The following is a 27967-nucleotide window of genomic DNA, read 5'->3' as shown; positions in this document are numbered from 1 at the left end:
AGCTCTCCTACTAACAACTAAAATTGTGTGCGCAAATCCTCTTCACTGCCCAGATAACAATTTGGCTATTTCCCCAAGCTCTCACCAGTTCCACCCCAGGTTCTGGTCCATCAGGTCAGGAAATGAGATGATCCATCAGCTGTCCTTGAGTGCAAGGGGGGGGGGGGGGGGGCTGAGGCATCCCTCATGGGTGTGCCTCCAGGAAGTCACCAGGGAACAACTGTGCAGAGAGAGGATTCTGCCCAAGCTTTCAGCCCCTCCGGCAGCAGCAGGGGTTGGAGTACACTGGAGTGTGTTGCTCCTGCTTGTTGTGGTGCTCTGGGCTTCAAGGCAGCTTTTAGTTTGGCTTAGGACTTCAGGGACTGTGGGTGAGGTGATGGCTCCAACTTAGTCTCAAAGAAAGAAAGAAAAAGGCCCTGAGGATTAGAAACACAAAGAACATCCTAGAGGAGAAAATAAGACTGGGTCTGGAGCCTGGTGTTGCCTGGACTGCTGCGCGGGAGACACTATCCGTGGGCATACCTGGGCGGGGAAACCTGGGGGACTCTCACAGGCAGGGGCAAGAATGGGGCTACCACAGATTTGCTTGTGAATATAAAAAAGAAAAGCCATGGGGCAAGGGGGCAGAATGTAGTGTTTCTATTCATCTATTTTAAGGTTGAGTGCCATTTTTATTTTGAAAGAAACAGCAGAAAGGGAGGGTTTCAAAGTTGCTTTTAAGGCCTAGGTTCTCAGGTGGACTGGAAGAGAAAGCGACCAAATATCAAGTTTCCGGGCGTGGCAGCCATGCAGAGCCACACCGCATGGGGTAGGAGAATCTGGTGCAGCCTTGGGAATGATATCAGCCCCGGGGCGAAGACTGCCAGCTGCTAAGCAGGCCCTGGGTTCGCTTCCAAGAAACATCCATTACATTAGAAGACTGGTTTTTATTTCCAGTTGTAACCTAGGGTGTAAAATGCCATCTGCCAACGGCCTCTATCCCCAGACTTTTTTTTTTTTCTCCCTAAGCATATCGAAATCCTAACCGCACAGCGCTGGGCCTGCTGCAGCCCGAGCACCTAGCTACCGGGTCAGTGGAGCCAGGAGTTGTCTCTCCACCGAGATCCACGCTTAGAGTCGAGTAAGTCAGCCCACCTTCTAACCTGTCTGCCCCGGGCCGCGGCCAAGAAACCCCCGGCTCCCTGGGGAGCCGCGCTGCTATCTGCGCGCCCTCCGAGCGCTCCGCGGCTTTCTGCCATCATCTATCCACTCGGGAAACCTCGCTCTGCCTAGGAGCTGTTAGAAGGCTAACTGGCCTGAGACAATCCCTACCCCGAACTTGCAGCCCTGATGGACATCATCCTGCGGACTTCTGCACTGGAAGCTGGAACTCTTTGGGCACTCCTAGGGTACTTTCCTCCGTTGAGATACAATTCTGCTATAATAGTTTAGAAAGTCAAGGGGAAGAGAGAAAGAAAGGGGCGGGGGTGGGGTGAAGAGGCTAAGTCTTTGGGACCTTGTTTCCTCCATCTCCCCTGTTCAGCGCCCCTCGGCACTCCCAAGACACCCAGTCCAAATCATCCGACTTTTCTCTCAGTGGGGGAAGAACGGAGAAGCCTGGAGCCCAGGGGAGCATCAGGGTCTCCCCGTCTACCTTCCCCATCCCAGTGCAGAGCTGTCAGACTTCCTGAGCCACCGGAGTTCCAAGTAGAGACCATAGGAAACAAGACGATCTTTGCCGGGAATTTTCTTCCTCTTTTTCTAGTCGTAATTATACTCCAACACAAAAGGTCCAGCAGTTTGGTCAGCTGTCGAAAGCGCTGTGGTCTACCTTCCTAGGCTGTGGAGCTGGTGTGTACCTCACCTCTGCAAGTGACCAGGGCTTTCTCTTACAACTCTGCACCTGGAGCAACTCAGCGAATGTGCCAGGGAGTCCAAGCTGGGTTCCAGGAGCCAGTCTTTTCCAGGGCCAACAATCTGGGTACAGCCTCCCAGAAGCCAGGCAGGCGCAAGCACCTTGTTTCACAGCAGAACCTGTCTGATCTTGAGACCCACGCTCAAGCACCCTGTGCATCCTGGAGCCCTCAGCAGCCAGGCCTGTCAACTTTGGTGCCACCAAAAGGTAATGCTGCAAGGCACACTTCTTGCACGCTTAAATATTAAGCTTTAATAATGAAGCTCTCAGTTTTTGCTTTTTCTTCCCTTGAGAAACTAATTACTCAGATCAATTGCAGCTAAGGTCACTCATGAAAAGACAATAGTCCTGGAGGAATTATTTTAGGGAAAGCTTGTTTAAGCCAAAGAAGTGAAACTACTTCCCTTAGAAACTGTCACTATTATTGTCACTAATAAAGTCATAACTAATGTTGCTTCCCATTCCAGTCATCTTTCATTTACCCTAAAGATTCTTTTTCTTTTCACATTCTTAGTTATTGGAGCATTTTTTTGTAATATTTTCACAAATAAAAAGCAGAGAAATGTCCCAAATTTATAACCAGGGAGTGAATGAAAGAGGGGTAGGACTGGATTTCAGAATTCCAAATCTGCACCAAAAAAATGAAACTTTCTTCCAAGCACATTACCCTCTCACCTTCCCCACCTTGGATAATTTCCATAATGTGCAGATCATTTCATACAGTTTAAAAAAGTTTGTACACAAGGAACTATAGACAAGGAACCCCAGCAACATAGCATGACAGAAATTTTAAAGAATTGCATTAGCACAGAATTCAGGTAACAAATTATTTCTCAATCAATCCCAACTTGGCTAATCTAAAACCCATAGAGGTACTGTTATTTCTTAGATTAAAAAAAAATTTTTTTGAGGACTTTAAAATTTTTCATTTGATTCCTGCCTTTTACAGAAGAGTTATCTGACCTGGAATAAAGATTATTCTCATTTCTAGGAAAGCAGAAAGGATTGTACTCCATGACCTAAAAATGTATACAGTGAAACAAGTGAAAACTAACTTAAAACATGCTGAAAAAAAAAGTTAACTACTGCTTCAAAAATGAAAATAATTTCTTTGCTTATGGGAATTCTTAGGAACGGTTACTTTGTTTTTGTCATATGCTTAGTTAGAGTTAGTTACTGGCATTCCTTCATGTGTAAAGGCATTTATTTTAAGTGAATTCTTAAAAGGGTGTTCCTTAAGAACTTAGCATGAAACACTTTGTCAATGAAAAGGACATTGCCCTGGTATCTCTTCTACTTGTCATCTTCATTGCAAAAGCAGCTCTTGTTCCATTAAAGATAGATGCAGGAAAGCTCTATGAAATTCAAAGATGAAGGAAATTCTACCAAGTTAAATCTATTACGAGGCCCAAACTCAATCTCTTGATTCTTTCTGAATATTCTAGGATTTGGCAATTTGTTCATAAAATATCCTTTTTTAAATTTTTCTTTTCTTTTTTTTCAATTCTTATCCTGAAAGTACTTCTGCCCTAGAAAATACTTCAAAGTTATTCAAAGGAAGTGGTCAAAAGAAATGATGTAGTTGTTCTATGATAAGCTGAACAGAAGAAAAGGGTTTTGGTAAAAGCAATCCTGACTAAACAAATGTGTACATCTTGTCCAGTTTCATTGATTTGTCCCAACTTCTGTTCTTTTATGTGTGCTTCCATTATGTGTGTATTGGAGGAGGGGGACACCAGAGCCAGAATGCATTTTTAAAAAATTTTTATTTATAAAAAGGAAACATTGACAGAGTGCATTTTTACATGTCACCCACTGTAAGGTATTCAGAAGCACCAAGAAGTCAAATTTCAGCCAGCAGAGGAGCTTCCCCATTTTGAAACTCATAGGTATATTTTTACATAGAGTTTTCTGATCTGGGAGTCAGGCGGTAGCACAGCGGGTTAAGTGTAGGTGGTGCAAAGCAAGGAGTGGCTTAAGGATCCCAGTTCAATCCCCAGGATCCCCATCTGCAGGGGAGTCGCAGCAAGTCTGCAGGTGTCTATCTTTCTCTCCCCCTCTCTGTCTTCCCTGCTTCTCTCCATTTCTCTCTGTCCTATCCAACAACAACAACATCAGTAATAACTACAACAATAAAGCAACAAGGGCAACAAAAGGGAATAAATAAATAAATATTTAAAAAAGAATTTTGTGATTTTGTTTGTTGATCCTGCAAATACAAGTCAATTGCTAATGAAAACAATTAGAAACAGACACCTAACAATTTGTTTTTTGTTTCCTTATTTATTTTATTTTTATTTTTATCAGAACACCACTCAGGTCTGGCTTATGCTAGGGATTGAACCTGAGACCTTTAGTAGGTCAGGCATGAAAGTCTTTTTGCATAGCCATTATGCTATCTCCCCAGCCTAATAATATGAACATATAGTTTAATTAAGGACAAGCTTTGCATGTGTCATTCTTTGGCACATATCATATGTGGGTGGGTAAATTATCAGCTAACAAAGTTGAATGTGAGTTATTGGTCCATAAAGCATTACTGATTTGGGATCCCTATTTATTGATTTAATTATTGCCACTATGGTTATCACTGTGTCTCTGTGTCTGCATGACTCCATTACTCATAGTGGCCATTTTTCTTTTCTTTCATTTCTCTCTCTCTCTTTTTAAAAAAAAATTAACAAATATTTATTTATTTATTTCCTTTTTGTTTCCCTTGTTGTTTTATTGTTGTAGTTATTATTGTTGTTGTTAGTGATATCATCATTGTTGGATAGGACAGAGAGAAATGGAGAGAGGAGGGGAAGACAGAGAGGGGGAGAGAAAGATAGACACCTGCAGACCTGCTTCAACGCCTATGAAGCGACTCTCCTGCAGTTAGGGAACCAAGGGCTCCAAACTGGATCCTTAAGCTAGTCCTTGTGCTTTGCACTACCTGCACTTAACCAGTTGCACTACAGCCCACCCCCTCCCTTTTTTTTTTACAGAGGTGAAGGACAGAGAAAGATAGGAGCGCAGAGAGTGAAGAGACAGAGATACTTGCAGTACTGCTCTACTGCTCCTGAAATTTCCCCTGTAGGACTGTAGGTAGGGATGTTGGGCTTGAGCGTTGGTCCTTGAACATGGTAAAGTGGTTCCCTACCAGGTGAGCAACCACCAGCCCCTGGGGTCTTAATTTCCTTATCACAAATTGATAAACCTTAAAAACAATAGTTTCATTTTTGTCTTGACTCTCCTATTTAAAACATGCCTTTCCACTTGCATTGCCTTTCTTATATTTCTCTGTAAGTCAGGTTGTCCACTTATTTCAAGGTCTGTCTTCTCAAAAGATATTTTCTTTGATTAAGTCTACCCCACTGTGGGATGGCTGGCTTATTTTTTGCTACCCTAGACATCTCTCCACACATTATGCCAGGTGACCCCATATCTTCATGTCTCTTCTTATTTTTTTACCATACAAACTGGAAAGCAAATATACAGGGGTCGGTCCTTCATTCAACTTCCTTGAAGAAACAATTACCCTTTACTTAATTCTCAATTCACTTGAGATTTTAATGATTCATAAATGAAGCTCTTTGTAATATATCAAAACAGTTACAATCTATATATATTTTTTTCCTACTTATATGATAGCTTTTGTTATTTTTTCAGTTTTCAATAGTACAAGTAATGTCCACTACATTTTTGGACTAAAATAATTTGTGTTTTGTTTTGAATAATTTTATTTTTATGTCAATTTTTATTAGTGATTAAATAATGGTCTACAAGATTACAAGCTACAGTGCCACACTGTACCCACCATCAATATTCTTATATTCACTGACTCACTTAGCTAACCAGTCATACCCTGGGCTCCCAATTTTTTAGATGATGAAAATAAAAATATGTATGTTACAAAAAAAAAAAAAGTGAATCCTAGACTGAAATCCAGCTAATGTTCTCCTTGCAAAAGTATTGGCAAGAGAAAGAATATAAATATCTTGCCACTTAGGTCTCATTTTCTTCTTTTCTGCAATATTATTGGAAAATAAGTAGCTAATAACAATTGCTAACATGACACATTATAACATAAATGTTACAACTTCCATTCTCACTGATAATCAATTTTATATCAATCACACTTTTGCCTCAATTCTTCTGTACTTAATAATTTGTATGTAGTTCTTGAGAAATGCTTGGATAAAATTTAAAAATGCAAGTGTAAAAGCAAAAGTGTTAAATCAAGTCAATTTAACCATGACTTTATAAATTTGGAATCATTATTGATCTAATTAGTGATGCAGAAATAAGTCTGAGTGAAAGAATAATTCATTGTGCCCAATACATCATAAAATTACTAAGAACTAAACGGCATTGTACATATTGCAGCAATATGAATTAGAGAATTTTAGGTTGTAATTTGGCCAGTGAGTAAAGATTTTTATGGGAAGCAAGAGATGATACACTTTCAAATCAGTGTATTATATAAAAGATAATGAAAATTATTCCTACTACACTAAATGTTTGTGATATCTCTATTTTATTGCTAGCCGATCCTGTGACATTTGGGAAGGTCATGCAATTTCTAAGGCTCAGTTTGAGAGGATACACAACCACAATAAGGCTTATCTTCCTTTGCCTATTTTCTTAAGGTTGAAGTGGACATCAAATTTGACAGTGCACATGAGAACATTTAACATGCCACTATTTGTTTTATTACCATACCTTTAAGAAATGAAATATTTAGGCATCACTACAACTGAAGCTTGTATGTTCATTGCTGAAAGAACTGACCAATTTATAGAACTAACTAAATAAATAAAGGTAAAAATGAATATGTTACCAAAGCCATACATATAGGAATTAGTTTATTAGCGTTTGTTTTTCTATCCTGCTAGAGGTTGTAGGTTAATAATAGTGTTTTTTACACAACTGTATAATAGTGCTGTTCTATGAGTCCCTGGACAATCCTCACAAATTTGGGGCCACTTACATTCCTTCTGTCAGAGTAGTCTCAACATAATATTAGGGTGGGTGAACCCATGGTTCAGAGTCCTCTGGCAATTAGAAAGTATAGCTTACAGAAAATAAGTCTGAGTGGATATACTGCACTGATTGACAACCCTCATGTGAGGAGGCTTCAATTTAACTTAAAATACATGCGCTCATTGAGAGCTGGGAAAAGAAGATGTCTCCAAATGCAGCGAACTGTTGCCATAGCATTTTCTTTCTCTATTCTTGCCTCCTCCTTTACCTCCTCCACCTCCTTCCCCAAAGCAGCAACAATTTGTGTTGTACAGTATTTTTTTCAGAATCCAGATGCGTTTTCAGAACTCCAGTAATGTGATATCTACTGAATCTAATAGGGATAATGATAAAACAATAATGACAATATCTATCTAGTAGGGACTGAAAAAGTCTGAGGACGCTGGTATATTTCTCAGGACTGAATCATCTTTGCAGATGTAGTTGCAGAACAGGAAACAGACTCTGGGAGAATTTTAGCCTCCACCCCACTACCACCCCCCAAACTCCCCCTCATTGGCCCTTTACACAGTCCAAATCACAATTGCTCTAGCAACGCTACCAGTTTCTTCCAGCACTCTCAGTGGACAGTTCCCCAGTCACCCAAGGCGGCTCATCGGCAGAGGGCAGAATCCAGTTCCGCCTCTGACTGTGGCATCAGAAACCTACTCCTCGTCAAAGCTCAGAGAACGCACCCTGTCTCCCTCCTCCCTCTCCGCGCCCCCGCCCCTCGCTCACCCCGGCTCACTCCAGCGGCGACTTTGAGGGATTCCCTCCTCGGCAATCTCTGCAGCAGCACAGTTGGTCTTATTTGTTGCACGGTGAACCTGGATCTCCAAGAAAGAACCCTTTTCAGCATGTATAGACTTCGAGTTCTCCTAGTGCTGTTCCGTGAGTAGCCTTTTTGTAACAGAGAGTGCACGCTTTGCAAATAACAGAAATAGCATAGTAAAGCCTGTAGCTTAAGGTTAAAACGTGGCCCTTAAGTTTTGCGGGGGTTTTTTTGGGGGGAGGGGTGAAGGAGGGAGAGGTGGGGGTGTGTGAAAGGGTCTTCTCGGTAGAGAAGTGCCTGGGAATTCCCCAGGGAACCTCACACCTGTATGATAGTATTGATAATATTGATAGTATTGATAATATTGATAGTAGAGTGTGCTTCCTGGGGGTCAAGGCATTGGCAAGCAAGACTGGGTTTAAAAGCCTAAAATGAAGAAAAAGGCCAATTGGATTACAAATTAATAAAGCTTAATTTAAAAAAATGAATGGACAAGAACAGAGTCGAAATTGCTGGCACCAGGCTAGAAAAATGACTCACAAGGGGTACTACATTAGTGGGTAAGGAACTTTGTTACTCCAAAGGCTGCCTGCAGAAAATGATCTGCCTACTCTTGTGCCTGAGCTCCTGGGGTGCTCAGAGCTCTGGACCGATAGGATTCCTTTCTTCTCCTCTCCCCTCCCCCCACACCCCGCAGATACAATGGCTGGAATCCTGACAGAACAAGAAGTGGAAAATCTCTCAGGCCTTTCCACTAACCCTGAAAAAGATATATTTGTAGTGCGGGAAAATGGGACGACGTGTCTCATGGCAGAGTTTGCAGCCAAATTTATTGTCCCTTATGATGTATCGGCCAGCAATTATGTGGATGTAAGGAATCTTTTCCCTCCCAGCTTGCTCCTAGGGCTCCAGGGGCAAGGGCACCCTCCCTCGACTCCCTCAGAAGACCTGGGTCGCCCGCCTTTCCCTCTGTGCCCCTGCAGGCTGCTCCCGAATGCTGCATGGGGGTTCCGGCTTGTAACACCTTCTGCTCTCCCTGCCTGCTTTGAAAGTAACCCCCTTACTCTGCTTCCCTACCGGCGGGGTTCTGCACGTAGAGCATCTAACCGCATGTTCCGGGACCTGGGAGTGCGCTCAAAGGAACGCCCAGGCTTGCAACCGGGAGTTTGGACTCGCTGCTTTTTACAGCCCCCACTGGGGCCAGGCGAGCTGAGAGGGTTCGGGTGCGTGTGTATTCCCAGCTGATCACGGAACAGGCTGACATTTCACTGACCCGAGGAGCTGAGGTGAAGGGCCGCTGTGGCCACAATGAGTCGGAGCTGCAGGTGTTCTGGGTGAATCGTGCCTACATGCTCAAAATGCTGTTTGTAAAGGTAATGGCAGCGGGGCACATGGAGGAGGTGCCCGTGCAGGGCGGCGGTGGGCAGGGGCGAGCCCCTTGGGTTTCCAAGTCCAAAGCCCTGGGATGGGCGCTTGATGCTTCTCTGATTTTCGGCAGGAAAGTCAGAACACGTCCAAGGGACCTGAGGGGACATGGAGGCTGAGCAAAGTCCACTTTGTCTATGACTCCTCAGAAAAAACACATTTTAAAGCCGCAGTCAATGGTGAGTAGAGACCAACAGGATTGGGGACCCCCACCTCACTCCCCACTCACCAAAGCACAGGCACAGCAGGTAACACAGCCTTAGAAGCAGAATACCTCTGTATATTCTATGTACAAACAGGCCACGTCAACCCTGGAGGGAGTACTGGTGAGTCCTGTGATCTGGGGCCTGGTAAATGCGCAAAAAACCCAGGCCCAGGCCCAGCCTGCCGCCCATGGTGTGTTCCTGGATGAGAGCCCAGTCCTTCCTTAGCTGCTTGCGGGCAGTTTCTCATGATATGTCCTTTAAAGAAGCACAGAGAAGGGCAAGTTTTTTTTTTCCTTCTCTGCATCGTTGTTTTTCTTCCTATGCGCTAAAACTCCAATGGGAACACAATCAATCTTCAGTATCTCTATGTGAGGCAGGAGCCTCACTGATGGTAGCCATCAGCTGCAGCCACCCAGAGCAGATTCTGAATCCTGTCCTAATTCATTAGCATTTCCTGCCCACCACTCCAGCAGCTCACCCAGCTTCTCCAGAAATATGGTGGCAAAAGTGACAGCTACTCCTTAATGACAATGCTCATCTTTGCTAGCACCGAAAATCACATTTAAATTCCTTATGTATTTCGCAAATTACATTACAATGATGCTTTTCATCACTTCACACTTGAGGTGGATTAAAAAAATTGGGGGGGGGATTTTTTTTTTATTACTGAAAAGAAGGTGTGAGTGTGTGTGTATCTTTTCTGTTTCACTAATTATTGTGGCTGTAAAAAGAACATTTTCTTCTCTTCATCAAATTTATCCCTCTCCCACTTTACTACCTCTGCCTCCAGTAAATTAGACCACATGCACACCCAGAACAAAACTAACAAAAACCTTAAGCCAGAAAAGAAAGAAAACGGAACAAAGGGTATATGTGTGTGAAATGGTGTCAAGGGCGCCTGCCCAGAACAAAGTTAATCTGTCAGACTTTGCTTGTTGAGCAAGGCATTTTATTCTTTATGGGACTTTGGACGTTCTATGGTTAGACTTTCATATGATAGGAATGATGGGGGTTTTGGTATCACTCTCCTCTTTCAACAGGAAATACCAAATCAATATTTTAGGAGGCCCTGCCCATTAGTGAATGGTTGTGTTTGTCCTCCATTATCATGCTATGGATATCAGAGAGCAACACAATGAACAAGAAGGGGTCTGGAACTCTGGCAGCAGGAGCACATATGTTTAGCAGCAGAGAGGATTCTTCTGGTGAGCAGTCCTAACCACTGTTTTGGGTCTTCCCTGCAGCTGGAAAGCACACTGCCAATTCCCACCACCTCTCTGCCTTGGTCACCCCAGCTGGGAAGTCCTATGAGTGTCAAGCACAGCAAACCATTTCACTGGCCTCCAGTGATCAACAGAAGACAGTCACCATGATTCTGTCTTCAGTTCATATCCAGCCCTTTGACATCATCTCTGACTTTGTCTTCAGTGAAGGTAGGTTTGTGAGGAAGGCAGGAGAAGAGCAGAAGAAGAGAGGGAAAGCTAACTTTAGGATGGATGTGGAAGGGGTGCCAGACTATTACAACTTGGGTACTTTCCTTTCTCTAGTCTGACATGACACTACCTCTCTCTCTCTCTCTCTCTCTCTCTGATAGTTTGCAAAGACTAAATGCAGTAAGCTGAGTTGTATCAACTTTCTTCAATGACTTTCTTCTTTCTTCCTTCTCTCCTATGCTCCTTCACCTAATTCCCTTTTTATGTCTTTCTCCTTCCCTTCTCTTATCCCTTTCTTTGTTCTGCCTTTCTCACCCCTTCCTTAATTTCATCTCCCCCTTTCTTCTTTCACCACAGTAAGAAAAATGGCTTGTTAGTAACTGTAAAAACAGCTAAAAAGCTCAAGTAATTTGTTATCCAAAGAGTCATTGGTCAGTGAAGGGTCTTCTGTTTTTCTATGTTTTCTTAGACATTTCCAGCTTTGAATTTAAGTGTTTATGTGACCAGAATTCAATAAGTGTTTGTGTGTGCATGTGCATGTAGACATGTGCAAGGTATAGGTCACAGAGAGGTATACAAAGGTTTGCTTTCAATGGCTACTTACCATGGGGACTAGAGAAGGTAACTCTTCCTGATCTTTTCTGGAAGGCATCTTTTGTGGAGGCATCTTCTGAATCTCTTCAAGCTACTGAAAAAGATCAGGTAGGATACAACTGGGACAAATTCAGCTATACACACTATTTTGTTCTCTTATGTCTTACCATGCACAAAGGTGCAAGGGTGCAAAGGGAATCTGCATTTTTGCATATGTTTGAGTCTAGCAACATTTATATTGGGCAAGTGTGGGGTAAGAGAATTCCTTAATTTGTTCTCTCTTGCCTGAAGGAGATTGTTAAAGATAATTTGATATTTTGTTTACTTCTTGTTTTTAACAAAGGGCCAGGTGGTAGCACAACCAGGAAAGCACACATCTTACCATGCTTGAGGAGCAGGCTTCAAGCCTTTGGTCCCCCTCTCCAGTTCTCTTTCTCCCTCTCTTTCCATATTCCTTCTCAGTATCAAATTTTTAAAAAGTAGGAAAAAAAGTAATGGACTCACTTTGTAGGCACTGAACCCCAACAGTAATCCTGGTGGCAATAAATAAATAAATAAATAAACAAATAAAGATTCTAATTGCTTTATGGGTGCCTTTCCTTGCTCTTGGGATTGCTTTAATATGCAGATTATTGGGGATTCCCTCTCCAGCACTCAGATAATTTCCCTAGGAATTTCACTTTCACACAAGGCCCCTCCCACTCAAACAAAAATGAATAGAATCTTTCACCTCTATGATAATTCAGAAGGTTTTTGTGAGTTTCTGAGTTAAATGCCTCTATGCAAAATGAACTGCCTGGTTCTTGATCTTCCATATATAACATTTAATAGAGTATTTGGAACATGTCCAGTTAACTTTGGCCAAATGGATATTCCTAAACTGTGGACTCAATTAATAGAGTCTTACAAATGCTTGAGTGTTAGTCAAATCAGAATTTAATATATTTAGGGGAGCAGTGGTAATCTGATCTATTCTCATGGATGGAGAATAGGTACTGTACTTTCTTTTTTTAATTGTTCTTTTAAAAATTTTTTTGTTCAATTTTTAAAAAAATCTTTATTTATTTATTGGATTGACATAGCCAGAAATCAAGAGGGGAGGAGGAGATAGAGACAGAAGAAACAGAAAGACGCCTGTAGCCCTGCAGGTGGGGACCAGGGCTTGAACTCAGGTCCTTGCACACTGTAATGTGTGCGCTTAACCAGGTGTGCCGCTGCCTGGCCCCTTTTATTATATTTTCTATGACATTGAAACTACACTATGTGTCAAAAGCTTAGCATATTAAAAGATCCGTTTGATGATGCATTATTTATAAAATAAACTGTCATTTTAAGTGTAATTTGGTTTATGATTATTGATGACCAAGAATTCACCATGAAAGTATTGGGCTGGATAGTATCAATTTTCAGAGCTCCTACCATAGATACTTTTGAGTTTACATGGGTACTTTGATTATTCTCCAGTTGCTCTTTGACTTTTGCTGCTCATATCCTTGTTTCTTGGTGGTACTTGTGCTATAACCTCTGCATTTATTAGTTTCTTACCACAACTTCAGTCTAAGCCATTTTGGGTTCCTCCTAAATTGTTACTTAGTGTTGTTGTTGTGTATGGGCTGAAAAAGCAAATCTAGATGTTTGGGACTATAAACAGTATAATAAAGAAGATAGCCACTTTAAAATAGGTAAAGTTCATGGCTCAGTTTTCTATTTGAAAAACAGTTTATGTTCGTTCACTTCCTGGTCCTAGACAGCAGTGATTATTGCGATTTAAAGTTTGCAGGCACATAACTTCCTAAATGCAGATATATTAAGCACAAGGAAATTGTGCTTGTCTCCTTTTCTGGGTAATAATAATTAGGATGTTCTCTCCAGTATAGTACCCTGGGGCTCAAGCCTTGAGGCTCCCAGGAGGTGGTAAGCCCCATTCAGAATCACTCACTAAATCGAATTGCCTTTGTGTGACTGAAGTGCTTTTGTTCCTGACTCCTCCTATCTGTGCCTCCTCAGCACCTGCCTCCCACTGTGTTTTCTAAGAGATCCTTTTTTTTTTTTCTTTTTTCTTTTTTGTAGAATCTGGAATAATTCTGTTTGGGGTACCTTTCCAGGAGGACCTTCACTGGTCCGTAGTCTCAGAATAGATGCTTAGGAAGCTCTGGATGTATTATGTATTATGTATTATGTATTATGTGAAGTGTGACTATATGTTGGAGGTGGTATCTGTGTAGATATCTGTGCACCCACTGCAGGAGTGCATATGTGGGCTCAGTCACAAGCATATGTTTAGAGCATAATCATGATCCAGCATGACCAACAAAAAATCTACACTCCCTTTAAAAAAATGTATTAGAGATTTACAAAATTATAATAGGGATATAGTTCCACATCATTCCCACCACTAGAGTTCTGTGTCCCTATCCCCTTCCAGCAGAAACTTCAATAATTCTCCCAAAGTAACAGATCTATCTACACACACACACACACACACACACACACACACACACACACACACACACACACACACATTTTTGCCTATTTTTATTCACTTCTGTAGTCTTGCCTTAACTTCCTTTCTAAGTCATACCTATACCTATTACTACTTCTGAGTGTCCTCCCTTTTTCCTCTTCCCTCTCAGATAAATGAAATAGTATCTGACTTCCTCTGGTGTTTTTCACATTTTCTTCCCTTTCAGTGATGGTATAAAGGCAAAGAGAATCTATACTCTCTGTAAGGTAGTTGTCTGCAGCTTTGCCCCTGTCTCCTTAATGGATCCTGAGGAAAGCTAGGAAATGTTCATGAAATGCATTAGTGGACTCTTTCAGGGGCTAAGAACAGCAGAAATAGGGGGTTTCCATCTTTAATGTACAGAACTCTGTTACGTGTGCATTAACCAGGTGCACCTCTGCCTGGCCCGTGTCTCCCTCTCTACTTCCCCCTCCCCTCAATTTCTGTCTCTGTCCAGTAATAGATAAATTTAAAAAATTAAAGAACAGTGCTCCGGGTGGTGGCACAGTGGATGGGGCACTGGATTCTCAACCATGAGGTTCCAGGTTCAGTCCCCAGCAGCACATGTACCAGAGTGATGTCTGGTTCTTTCTCTCTCTGCCTATCTTTCTCATGAATAAATAAATTCTTAAAAAAAAAAAATTAAAGACTATTTAGGTAAAAAAAAAAAAAAAGAAAAAATATTTATTGTTTAGAGACAGAAATGGAGAGGGAAATAGAAGATAGATGAGAAAGAGAAAGAGTTGCATGTAGCATGCTGTGCTGCTTGGGAAGTTTTCCCCCTACAGGTGGGATCTGGGGCTTGAGTAAACATGTGCACTCTACCAAGTGTGCCGCCACCAGGCAGGTGATCTTGTTAACATGAATATTCTGGTCCCCTAGGTCTGGGTTTGAGTTTCAAGATGCTTCCTTTCTAGAAAGCTCCTCAGTGATGTCACACGTCCATACACTAGTATAGGTGGTTCTAGGGATTTAGAGTTAATCAAGGAAAAGGATTTGACAATGAGGTGCCCTCGCTGTTGCTTACAGAGGATTGTTTGAGAAGGGAAGCCCTTCAAAATACGGGACTGTAAAGAGAGAGAGACTTAAGATACCAAAGGACCACCATTTATAAGTTTAGGAGATCATAAGGGAATTCTCTACGAAGATGTGTGTGTGTGTGTGGGGGGGGTCTTCCCTGTGCAAGTGATTTCACTCAGATGAAGAAAGGACATCTCTTGATTAGAAACCTCTGAGGGGCAGTAGTGACTGGAGGGAGAGGTTGTTTTTTTTTTTTTTTTAAAGATTTTATTTATTTATTCATGAAAAAGATAGAAGGGAGAGAAAGAACCAGACATCACTCTGGTACATGTGCAGCCAGAGATTGAACTCAGGACCTCACACTTGAGAATCCAATGCTTTAGTCACTGTGCCACCTCCCAGAGCACTGGAGGGAAAGGGTTTTAACTACAAGTCATAAAAATATTTAATAGTGGTTTATAAGGTTATCAGAATTGCAGGTGTATAAATCCAGGCCAATTTACCACCAAAGTTCTGTGCAAACCCTCCGTCCCCCCCCAGCCACCATAGTTCTCACAAAATCCTAGAGACAGTTTGTAGTTTGGCTGCTGTTTTTTTTTTTTCTTTCTTCCATGTTCATGTTTTTCAATTCCTTATATTCCTCATGAGAGAAATCATCTGGCAGTTGTTTTTCACCTTTTTACTTCACTGAGCACACCATTTCTTGTTCCATCCATTTTCGTCCTAACAGACATTATATCTTTTTTTTTTTTAATCAGAGTATTAAATACAAGATCTTATTAGTGTAGAATAGCTATTGAAGGCTTGGTGTACAAAGTAGATAGGCACTTAAGTGGCTAAAATGTACTTGTTTGAGCTATTCTGTAAATCATTTGTTGTGTAGAAAAAAATGAGGTTGGAGACAGTAGGCTTTTGAGCTAACAGAAATCAGCCTACCATTAAAATTAATTAATTAACTAATTAATTAATTAATAACTGAGAGACTCATACAAGGAGGCCATGTTGGCCCATTTATATAAGTAATGCTCTGTATGACAACTCTCAATATTACCCTGTAGATGGTGTATACCTTATGTTTCTTAGTTGAAACTAATGAACTTGGTCTCCCACAATTAATCTGTAGTGTGTCCCTTTGAGTGTCCTGAGAAATTTCTTTGATGGAATAAGGAGTAAGGGAAGAAAAAGAGGAAGCAAATCATTTTGAGTACATTAATGGCTTGAATTAAAAGAAAGATGAAAGGCAAAAGCTCATCTTGGTTCCCCTTTATTCAAGTTTAATGAGCATTTAGTAGGTGTTAACACCACATATAGGTTGGCCTCTTTAAAATTCTTGGGGGGGGGAGGAGGAGGAGATGATGATAACAGACCAACCCATAAAAATGCCTATGTACCACTGAGAAACTCAGGCTCCAGAATGGAAATTATTGGTGAAGGCTTGTTTTCAGTCACCTTCAGGACTGGGACAAGGACCTGTCTTCTTTGGGTATTATATGTGCTCTTAGCCTTTCAGAACATCAGCTTCTTCTGCTGAACAATTACATATCCATGTGAATGCAGGAAGTGTCCTTAGAATTTTTTTTTCATTTATTTATTCCCTTTTGTTGCCCTTGTTGTTTTATTGTTGTTGTTATTGATGTCATCGTTGTTGGATAGGACAGATAGAAATGGAGAGAAGAGAGAGAGGAGGGGAAGAGAAAGACAGACACCTGCAGACCTGTTTCACCCCTTGTGAAGGCTTGAACTGGGATACTTACCCAGGTAGGTCGGTCCATTTCCTTTTTTTTTTTTTTTTTTTGCACCACCTGCGTTTAGCCCACTGTGCTACCACCCAACTCCCTAGAATGGTTTTAAATGCCTTGGATTCATGAGCATTTTGCTATTGTTCCTAACAACATGATTGGGAGATGATGTTGCCTGTCTGTGTTTTGCCTGGATCTGTTGATTTATGTATTTTCATGGAAATGAATGTGTGCCCTTTTTCTATAAGCCAGACCCCTGTGACTAGCTGCGCCATCACAAACACAGGAAGGAAGTGCTGATGTTGGTCTAGAGCCTGTGTATGCTTGTGGTTACTTGGCAACTCTGAACCCAGAAAGTTGTCTCCCAGGGCCACCTGAGTCAGCATCTAGAGCTGAGCAATACTGTTGTTAACGCTACTGAGAATTGGGTTGAAGGCTAGAAAGTAGAGAACTCCAGCCTTCAGCCATCTATTTAGTCATCTTAGAGTGATTTGCTACTAGTACTGTCTTGGTATCTGGTGTTTTCAGGCTGGATTCCTCAAGATCTTATGCTAGTATGCAAATGCAAGTTGTTCATTTAGAAGGCGACTCTAGAAACACTGGTAGGTGAGTGGAAACCAAGGCAGCTAGTGCAGATGTGCCAGTGAGTAGGTGGTAAGTCACTGGGCACTTGGGACTAAACACTATGGTCCCTTTAGTGGAGGAGACTAACTGTGCCTCAGTCATCCCATCTGAGGGCTAGAGAAACTGCATTTGCCTGCAGCCTCGCATACATGACTGATGGCCTCTAGGATGAGGCAATGACTCTGAGGTTTCCAACCTGCTTTGTCAGCAGCACTCACTGGAATGTTGGGATTGATGATTTTTCAATGGTGTAAAAGAACCAGACATAATAATTCATGTCCATTACACCTAAGGACTCATATAATTTCCTTGCCCTGGTAGTGCTTATAGTTTAATAGGAATTTTTTTTTTCCCATTTCAAGGAGACATCAGCCCACATTAGCTTTTGTTATCTTTTTTTTTTTTTTTTTTTTTTTTTTACCAGAGCACTGTTTAGTTCTAGCTTACAGCAGTGTGGGGGATTGAACCTGGGACGTAAGCACCTCAAGCATGAAAGTCTCTTTGCATAACCATTATTCTATAACCCCACCCACTTTCTTACTTTTCAATCTCTAGTGTTTCTATTGGTAAGGGTGTCGTCTTGTCTCTAGTGAAAGATCTCCTATCTCACTAATTTTAAGCAACTTCTGTATATACAAGATGCATTTTACTGAGGCTACTAGAGTTTAGAGCTAGACCAAAGAAAACAGGAAAGAAATGTAAACCTCTCTCTCTAGCTGCCCCATCACTTAGTGGGAGGAAGGACATCCAGCAAAAGACTTGCCCTCTTCCAGAAACACTCCCTGGCAGCGCTGGAGAAAGTAGACAGCCTTGCATCTTAGCCCACTGCCTATATTATCACTTCTTCTAGCATTTGCCCTTCTTCCGTAGCCAGTCAACAGCATCAGGTTGAGCCTGATGCAAAGCCTCGAGACCTCCTTTGAATCTGGAGAGGTGGCAGTCGTTGACTATGTGGGTCATAGTCTGTCTGGAGCCGCAGGGGCAGTACGGGTCGTCTCTGGCTCCCCAGCGATGGAACATAGCGGCGCACCGGCCATGGCAATATTATCACTACTGACAACAAATTACTCCTTTGTTGTCTGATCTGTATTCGTATGATTCTTCCCAATGACTAGGCTATTGTTGCCTTTTCCAGGCGTAGGCTATCTTGGGTGCCTGTTCTGTGTACTCTAGAGCACTGAGTCCAGTCAAGGCAAAGGCATGAGGGGCCCCAAGAACTGATGAGGTAGACAAGAAATTAGTTATCTCAGAGTGTTCATAACTAGATGATTAATTGAGCTAAGCCAATTGTTATTCTTCTCTCTGGCAGATATGGGTTGCACAATCATATACAAATTATATAAATATATAAGCTGTAGAAGATATAGAAAAGATAGTTTTATTGTCGCTAGGGTTATTTATTGCTGGGGGTTTGGTGCCTGTACCACAAATTCACCACTCTTTGCGAACATTTTTTATCTTCTTTTTTTGGACAGAGAAAGAGAAAAATTGAGAGGGAAAAGGAAGATAGAAAGGAAGAGAGAAAAATACACATGAATCACTATTTCACCTCTTGTGAAGCTTCCCCAGGGCCTTGAACCTGGGTTCTTGCACATGATAATGGGTGAAGTCTATTGCAGAGGATTTTTAACTGTTTGTTTGGGGTGGAACTTGGGGTATTTATCAATTTCAGTGAGACTGTATTACGTCTTTATTTTCCACTAATTTTGAATTTCCTCCATTATAAATGAAGGTAAATACAAGCCACAGTAGTATTAGCAGGATCTGTAATTTTGTCATAAATAGAAATCATAGACCATTTAATAGCACATCAGTTTTTGTAGATTTTTATAAGGTAACATTATACTTCCTACTCACTTTCAGTAAGTTTACATATGTAACAATAAACGTGTATCCCACATTATTTAAAAATACTTTGACAGTTGAATTTCAGTGTGCTTCATTTGTATCCTTGTATATTCTATTTTTGTGGGTTTATTTTATTTTATTATTATTATTTTTCTTTTTTTGTTTCTAGAGTTATTGCTGGGCCTCGGTGCCAAAACTACAAATCCACAGCTCCTGGAGGCCATCTTTTCCATTTTGTTATAGGATAGGACAGAGAGAAACTGAGAGAAGAGAGGAAGACAGGGGGAGAGAAAGACAGACAACTGCAGATCTGCTTCACTGCTTGTGAAGTAACCCCCCTACAGGTGGGGTGCTGGGGGTTCTAACCAGGATCCTTGCACTTAACCTGGTGCCTTGGTGCCTGGCCCCCTGTGGATTTATTTTGTAAGCATTATTCTGAGAAATTGTCTATTGCTTCATCACAGTGGCACAAAACTATTACTCTGCTGTCAATAGCTTCTGACACTGTCTTTAATTGAAGAGTAGGATGAAGGATAATTTATTACATGCTCAGAATAAAAAAAAATTTCTACATAACTTTGGCTGGAACCTGGGTCCTTGTGCACAGTAGTGTGTGTGTGTGTGTGTGTGTGTGTGTGTGTGTTTAACCAGGTGTGCCACTGCTTTACCTCTCCTGTTGATTTATTTTTATAGGGATTTCATTGCATAGTAATAGTCACAATTGGCAGTTAAACTCAATCTCTTGTCTCTTTCCCCTCTCCAGAAATTTGGAAAATGAGGCTGAAACTTCCAGTCCCCTAGTGGCATTGCTGGTTTCCCCAAGTAATCAACTTCATCCTTAGGGAACCAAAGGCTTACTAAAATTCACCTCATTAACATAATCTCAGGTGTGGTTGAAAGAAGTTTCTTAGGACCATCATGGCTTGATTCTGTAGCTAGCACAATGAAATTGACCAAGCACCTGCAATGATCCAAGTTGACAATAACTGGATAATAGTTTGTTGCTGTAAGGAAAACAAAGAGCCTTTTTTCCACAAGATCCCTGTTCTCAGAGGCCCTGATTCTTTCTACTTATTGTATATTCTTCAGAGTATCATTGAGACATTATGTGAAAAAGACCAACCCTTTACCTATGGGCTCCTGGGTCCATGACTGCCTTAGTGCTACATGTATAACAAGTCTCTTCCCTGGAGGAAATGGGTATATCTATTGGCAAGCTGATACTCAAGTGTGGGACTCAATTAGAATGGAATCAAATAATAAAAAAGAAAAGCCTTCTATTATTCTTTTCAATCTCTCTGGCTGTAGTAAAGAGGTTCAATCAGTGCTAGTAGGTCCTTAAGAATTCCCTAAGGTTTGTCAAAATATCTTTTTAAAAGGCCTATTAATTTTTTTTTTCAGATTAAAAACATTTATTCTGGTGTTAAATGAAATCCAACAGGGGGACAGGTGGTGGGACACCTGGTTAAGCACTCACATTATGGTGTGCGAGGACTCAGGTTCAAGCCCCTGCTCCCCACTTGCAGGGGGAAAGCTTCATGAGTGGTGAAGCAAGGCTGCAGGTATCTGTCTCTCTCCTTCTCTATCTCCTTCTCCCACCTCAATTTCTCTCTGTTACTATCCAATAATAAATAAAAATTTTTAAAAAATGAAATCCAACAAAATGCACATATTCAAGTACTTGATTTGATAAATACTAGCTTAAGAATACATCACCACGGAACCAAGTGATGGTTCATACTATGGAGTGTACATTTTGCCATGTTTGAGGACCTGGGTTCAAGCCCCTGGCTACCCTCCGGGAGTACATGTCCTGGGGAGACTTCATAAGTAATGGAACAGTGCTATGGTGTCTCTTTTCTCTCTTCCTCTGTCTCTGACCCTATATCTAGAAAAAAAAAAAAAAAGACTGCCAGGAAATGAAGGAATTGAGTAGGCTGGGTAACTCTGATTGAGAAAAAAAAAAAGAATACATCACCACAGTCAAGAAAGTTTGGTACATTTGTCATTCCTCAAATTGTCCCTGTGCACTATTTGTCTCACTGAAATTTCAAAAACCGAATTCAGCTTATTTCCTGTATGAGAGCCACAGACCACTCACTACCTTTGAATGTCTGTAGTTCACCTCTGCTACTGGCCCAGTACTGAACTGAGCTGGAAACTGAGGCGGAGTGCTTAGCAGCTGTAGCAGTTAATTACCCCATGGAGTTAAACTGTTTAAATTGAGGGTGGGGGAGATAACACAATGATTATGCTAATTAATTCACGCCTGAGGCGTTGAATTCCCAGGGTTAATCTCCATATAACACCCTAAACAAGAGCTATGCAATGTTCTGGGAAAAACAACAACAAAAACTAGTTCAATTCAGACTTTCTTTTACATTTTTTAGGCCTCTTTCTGCTCTAGTTTCTGTGTGTGTGTGTGTGTGTGGGGGAGGCATCTAAACTCCCAGGTGATTTCATTCAGATGAAGAGCACAGATAATTAAAACACGTGAACTTGCAAAAATCAATAAATAATAGAAAGAATGGCAGAAAATGTAATCAAACTGTCTTTTGGAATTTGTGAGAACTGTGGTAGCTATGGGGGGTAGGGGTGGGCACAGAATTTTGGTGTTGGGTGAGGTGTGAAATTCTATCCTTGTAATGTTAGAATCGTGTAGACCGTTATTAAATTATTAATAAGATAACATTAAGTAAATTAAATGAAAAGAACGAAATAAAAATGGTTCTACTAGCAGCACAGTTGACCCTTGAATAACTTGGGGTTAGATCTTTATGTAGTTTTGAGTCCCACTATCAGTCATCCTTCTATAGCTGCAGATTCTGACTCAACTGATTGTCTTAAATGCTGAACCACAGATCTCCAACAAAAAAGGGAGGGATGGTAGCTTACTGGGTTAAGTGCACATGGTGTGAAGCTCATGGATATAGGTGAGGATCTTGGTTCCAGCTCCTGGCTCCCCACCTGTGATGGTGTGGAGGGGTCGCTTCACAAGTGGTGAAGCAGGTCTACGGGTGTCTATTTTTCTCTCCTCCATTCTGTTTTCCCCTCCTCTCAATTTCTCTCTGTCCTATCCAACAGTAATAACAACAACAATAATAATAACAATAACAAGGGCAACAAAAAATGGGAAAAAGTGCCTCCAGTAGGAGCAATAGATTTGTGGTGCAGGCATGGAAGCCCAGTGATAACCCTGGAGGCAAAAAAAAAAAAAAAAAAGAAGAAAATAAATAAATATAAAACAGGGACTGGTCAGTGACGTGGTGAACCTGATTGAGTTCACATGTTACGGTGCAAGGACCTGAGTTTGAGTCCCTGCTCCCTGCCTGCCGAGGAAAGCTTCATGAGTGGTGAAGCAGGTTTGTAGGTGTCTCTTTGTCTCTCTCCCTCATTACCTCCCCCACCCCTCTCAATTTTGCTATCCTATTAAATAAAATAGAAAGGGGAAAAAAGAAAAGGTAAAAAATGGCCACTGGAAGTGGTGGATTTATCAAGCTAGAACAATGCCACAGTGATAACCCTAGTGGCAATAAAAATAAAGTGAGAAAGAACAACCCACCAACTCCCTCCCCACCAAGACAGGAGAGGGGAAGGCTGCCAGGAGTAATAGATTCCCTGTTCAGGCACTGAGCCCCAACTATAACCCTGGCAGCAGGGTTATCAAATAAAAACAAAATTTTAAAAAATGAAATAAAAAAATAAAAATTCACTGGTAAGTGGACCCACCAGGTTAACTGTATTATTCAAGGGTCCACTGTATTTACCTCAGAGTTGATATGGAGATTAAATGAAAAGATCTTGGTATCTAGAGTTTCAGGTTAATTTAGGAGTCACAAATGTACATCTGCAAGCAATTTTCTAATTGCTATTATTAGAAAGAAAAGACTTCTGGGCTCAAACTTCATCTGCTTTAGTAAATACTTAATAAGGGTTGGGGAGACTGCATAATGGTTATGCAAAAGCCTTTTTTTGAGCCTGGGGCTTTGAGGTTCCAGGTTCAATCCCCAGCACCACAATAAACCAGAACTGAGCAGTGCTCTGGTCTCTTTCTCTCTCAGTATCTTTCCCTCTGTATCTACTCTTTCACGTTAAAAAAAAAAAAAAACTGTGTGTGTGTGTGTGTGTGTGTGTGTGTGTGTGTGTGTGGTGTGTAAATTCTTAATAAATGTTTTCTGGGTCATCTGAGTTCAAACTTAGTCTTTACAAGGAGAAATCTAATTATTTCTTGTAGTTCAGAGTATAAGTTTGATGAAAGCACAACAATAAACTCACTGTTAGCTCTTAAGAAACAAATGGAACAGAGCCAACCAATGCTGGTTCCTAGGAATGTGGTTATAGTCAAGTTTACAAAGCTTCTGCTCACTCAGTTTTCTAAAATTAGAAAAAATTTTTTTGCGCTGGGTGGTGCTGCATCTAGTTAAGTGCTCACATTACAGTGCTCAGGGTCCTAGGTTTAAGTGTCTGGCCCCCACCTTTAAGGGGAAAGCCTCACAAGTCATGAAGCAAGGCTGCAGGTGTATCTCTGTTTCTTTCCCTATCTCCCCTCCCTTCTCAATTTCTCTCTGTCTCAATCCAATAATAAAATAAAATAAAATTAGTTTTTCGAGGTTTATGTAAAAAAAATATGGAGTTATTGACTTGTCTTGAACTTTAGGAGGTAAAAATGGAATCAATCCTGACATGTTTGGTTTCTCAATCTAGGTGCTGGTTTCACGTGGTGTTTGTGAGATTCTTCAAGCTCTACACCTTCTTTTTAAAAACTGCAATCTGATTTACATATATTAAACGCACAAATAAAAGTATTCAGTTGTATTTTTAATCAAACATTTTTCTTTTGCCATCAAGTTTACCTCTCTGCTTATTGTGCATATGGCTCCACCATTCCCTGTGGCTTTTTCTTTCTTTTTGATTGACAGTAAGATACAAACAGAAGTAGAAAGGAAGTGTCTCACTTTTTCTTGCCCTCTCTTCCCCCTTCCATCTCAGTTTCTCTCTCTACCAGTAATTGATGAATAAACAAGAGAGAGAGAGGGTAGAGAGACTGCTCTACCACTTTTGAAACTTCCTCTTGCAGGTGAGGATGGGGACTTGAATCCAGGTCCTCAAGCTTGTTAGTGTGTGCTTTACCAGGTGTACCACCATCCAGCCTCTGGCGTGTTTTCACTTATACTTGCAACTATGTACCTGTAAAAAAAAAAAAAAAAAAAAAAAAAAAAAAAAAATATATATATATATATATATATATATGTATATATATCACAACGAAAGTGTCCTTGTATCATTATTTTCTAGATGTATGTACTTTTCAGTAATTACACATTTTTAACCATCTTTTGAACTTGATGTAAATGGATCACACAATATGCATTCTTCAGTGTCTGACAGTTTTACTCAATATCATACTTTTAAGATTCATCCATTTCATGTCATCATAATGTATTTCTTTTTATTGTTGGCTAGTATCCTATTGTATTAATATCCCAACTTACCCATTTCACTTTGATGGATAGTTAAACTCTGAGTAAAGTTTCTCTGGACTTGTTCTAGTCTTTTTATAGCCATATAACTTCATTTTCTTGAAAGTAAATACGTTGGAATGAAATACTGGGTTTTCAAGTTGATGTATATTTTCTTTCTTAGAAACAACTAACTTTTTTATAAAGTGGTTGTGTGGTTTCACACTGTCCCTATGTGAGCTCTAATTGCTCCTTATCTTTGTCAACACATGGTATTTTTAGTCTTTTTTGAAAGTTGTGTATTTGTCTCAGTTCTCTCTGTGTACATTATACATCAGTAAAAATGAGAATCCAACAATCAAAACTACATTGGGAAACTGAAGTATGTTTCTTAATGGGTAGAGCACAGGATTAGTATACCATCTTTGATCCTTGGCAGTGTACAAAGTAGAGAGGTACTCTGAACTTTTTGTTCTCATTAAGCAAATGATAAAAAATTATAAATGGTTTTATTTAGTAAGGAATTTTAAAAAAAGATGTCAGCTGTGGGGAGTCACCCAGTAGGACTCATGGTATAATTTGGGAGCATGAGGTGAATTTTTATTAGCGCAGGGAGCAGGGAAGTGGGAGCTCTCCATATCTCTATCTCTCCCTCTTTATTAAAAATGAAAAGAATAAGAAAATTGCCCCAGAAGCTGTGAAACCTGTGTGGAAGTCTCTGTACTACAAAGGGCGAGAGTGAGAGAGAGGTAATTTGCTATGTCTAATGTCAAAGCTCTGAAAAGTTAAATCATCTGGATGTTTTGTTCACATCGGCTGTACATGTGATAACTGAGTATTGCCCTACTTAAGTGATGTGTTTTGATTACTTAAGTGGGGCCCTTGAGTTCATATGAAGAAATAGTGACTCTAAATAAAATGTGTCTCCTTCCCTAAAGGTTCTTTGAGAAATCTTTCCATAACTACTAAAATCATTTTAGCTCTGATATGATTCAGAATATTTTGACAGAATCTCACAGCTTTTCTTCTTTTTTCTCATTTCAGAGCATAAATGCCCAGTGGATGAGCAGGAGCAGTTGGAGGAAACATTGCCTCTGATTTTGGGGCTCATTTTGGGTCTTGTCATTGTGGTGACTCTGGCGATTTACCATGTGCACCACAAAATGACTGCCAACCAGGTGCAGATCCCCAGGGACCGGTCCCAATATAAGCACATGGGTTAAGGGTCACTAGCCAAGCAGCCCCGAAGCCCCCCTCCACAGCTGGATCAGTTAGAGAATCAAAAGCACTTTTCCACCTTCTACATGGGATATACACCAACATAGCTACAGCCCAACTGAACTGGGTATCCAAGGGCTTGCTTGGCCTGCATCCATGCTTAAACCCAGGGGTTGGGGGAATTCTTTTGGATTCATGTGTTGAGTGACAGTTGTTCTCTCCATGTTGGAGAGTGGGAGGGAGGGAGCCAACCAGCTTTCAAGCTCTCAACCAAGAATTCCAGACTTGCCTTTAACTCTCTCACAAGCAACACATACTACTTGGAGGGATATCTAGCTCCAAAATTTAGGGTTTGGAAAAAACTTCTCTTAGGAAAACACTTTTTAGGTTCAGAGGAGTAAGGGGGTGATTTCCCCCCCTGAACACAGCTGGCTTACCTTAAACAGCTGTCAATGCACACAAAATACAACCTCATGCTCCCTGCGGCAAGACCCCTGAAAGTGATCCATGCTTTTGGCTGGCATTCTGCATGTCTAGTGATTGTCTTGGGAATGTTTCACTGCTATCTGCATCCAGTGACTTTGCAGCACAAGACCCGTTTAATGTATCTATGCAGAGTTGTTTGGACCTCATAAATGTGTTAGGTCCACATAAGGAGACCTGAAGGGTCAACCATGTGAGTTTGTTTTTCAAAATGAATTAAAACACTACTCTCTAATGTCTGGCTGCTTTCTTGAAACAAGAAAACAAAAACAATCTGGTTATATGGCATCCAGGGGAGACAGGGCATTGGTGAAAAGATTTCTGCATGAGGAAAAATAATGAAAGTTAAGAACACAGTGTGGAGGAAGATAGATTTTTCAGGTTAACAAACAAAAAACAGATTTATTTAGGCCAGTATAAGTTTTAATAATGGCACCTCTTGAATGATTAGTCTAATGTTGCTTCTTGGTCATAAATTTGGTATTTTACTTTGGATGAAATGATGGGAAAGCCTAAGTGAGAATAACAGATACCCTTTTCTCTGGTCTGAGCACAGGAAGCTTCTTTTCTTTCTTCCTTCCTTCCTTCCTTCCTTCCTTCCTTCCTTCCTTCCTTCCTTTCTTTCTTTCTTTCATTAAGAAAGGAGACATTAACAAAATCATAGGATGGGGGGTACAACTCCACACAATTCCTGCCACCCAATCTCCATATCCCATCCACTCCCCAATAGCTTTCCCATTCTCTATCCCTCTGGGAGTATGGACCCAGCCAGGGTCATTGTAGGTTGCAGAAGGTGGAAGGTCTGGCTTCTGTAATTGCTTCCCTGTTGAACATGGGCGTTGACTGGTCGGTCCATACTCCCAGTCTACCTCTCTCTTTCCCTAGTAGGGTGAGTCTCTGGGGAAGCAGAGCTCCAGGACACATTGGTGGGGTCTTCAGTCCAGGGAAGCCTAGCCAGCATCCTAATGGCATCTGGAACCTGGTGGCTGAAAAGAGAGTTAACATACAAAGCCAAACAAATTGTTGAGCAATCATGGACCCAAAGGTTGGAATAGTGGAGATGGAGTGTTGGGGGGTACTCACTGCAAATTCTAGAGTACTTCTGCTTTCAGGTATATATTTGCCCCACTTTATGGATACATGTGAACTAATGCTCTATCTCATAGAACCTGGTCTATATCTAGGTTATGGGACTTTGTTAGAAAGTGAACCATCTGGGATGGAATTAGACAATACTATGAAAAGGTCTCACCCAGTAATGAAGCTGAAGGGTTGTCATTCCAGATCTGAGGTCTCTGGACGCAGTCTGAGCTTAAGCATGTTGAGGTGGCAATCGTTGTGTTGATTAGGTTGCAATCGGCAGATGCAACATTATTTGATATGAATTGGCAGAGGCATGCGGGAAAGTGGGCCCTACCCTAGGGTCCCAGGACCGGGGGATGTTTAGGCTCTATAGTGGAAATGTGAGGTTCCTGCTGTCTTAGGGTTCAAAAAGACAATGGATAGTTATTGTTATCATCACATTATTTGGTAATTGGGTTAACTTTGAAAAGTCCCTTTGTTAGACATACAATCAATTTTCCCCCTCTCATATTAATTAAATAGTGATTTATATGACTACAATTTAATGGGTGTGTACATAAACACCATTCCCATCACCAAAAGATTGTGTCCCATCCCACCTACCCCCCCCACCCCTATCCCAGTCCCCACCCTCACCCTCCCACAGGCCTAGGAAGCCGCAT

At 41.1% G+C, this 27967-nt stretch overlaps 1 protein-coding gene across 1 annotated transcript; it reads left to right on the top strand.

Annotated features, from left to right (window-relative positions):
* Nucleotides 1–186: 186 nt before the first annotated feature.
* Nucleotides 187–26457, top strand: LAMP5 (lysosomal associated membrane protein family member 5). The gene is made up of 9 exons (XM_007539579.3): nucleotides 187–274; nucleotides 1009–1120; nucleotides 1745–1830; nucleotides 7337–7789; nucleotides 8368–8540; nucleotides 8912–9043; nucleotides 9169–9274; nucleotides 10546–10734; nucleotides 25566–26457. Exons 1-9 carry the CDS (start codon nucleotides 187–189, stop codon nucleotides 25742–25744), a joined length of 1518 nt encoding a protein of 505 aa, XP_007539641.2. The 3' UTR covers nucleotides 25745–26457.
* The last annotated feature ends 1510 nt before the right edge of the window (nucleotides 26458–27967 follow it).

The sequence above is a fragment of the Erinaceus europaeus genome, chromosome 1, assembly GCF_950295315.1.
Source record: "Erinaceus europaeus chromosome 1, mEriEur2.1, whole genome shotgun sequence".
NCBI lineage: Eukaryota > Metazoa > Chordata > Mammalia > Eulipotyphla > Erinaceidae > Erinaceus > Erinaceus europaeus.
This window is presented reverse-complemented; position numbering and strand designations above follow the sequence as displayed.

Bases quoted from the DNA above. Each gene is read 5' to 3' on its own strand.
- LAMP5 (XM_007539579.3), top strand. From the start codon at position 187: ATGGGTGTGCCTCCAGGAAGTCACCAGGGAACAACTGTGCAGAGAGAG. The intron at 1,831-7,336 runs GTGTGTACCTCA...TCATCTTTGCAG, and splicing joins CTTCCTAGGCTGTGGAGCTG to ATGTAGTTGCAGAACAGGAA. The intron at 7,790-8,367 runs GTGAGTAGCCTT...CACACCCCGCAG, and splicing joins AGTTCTCCTAGTGCTGTTCC to ATACAATGGCTGGAATCCTG.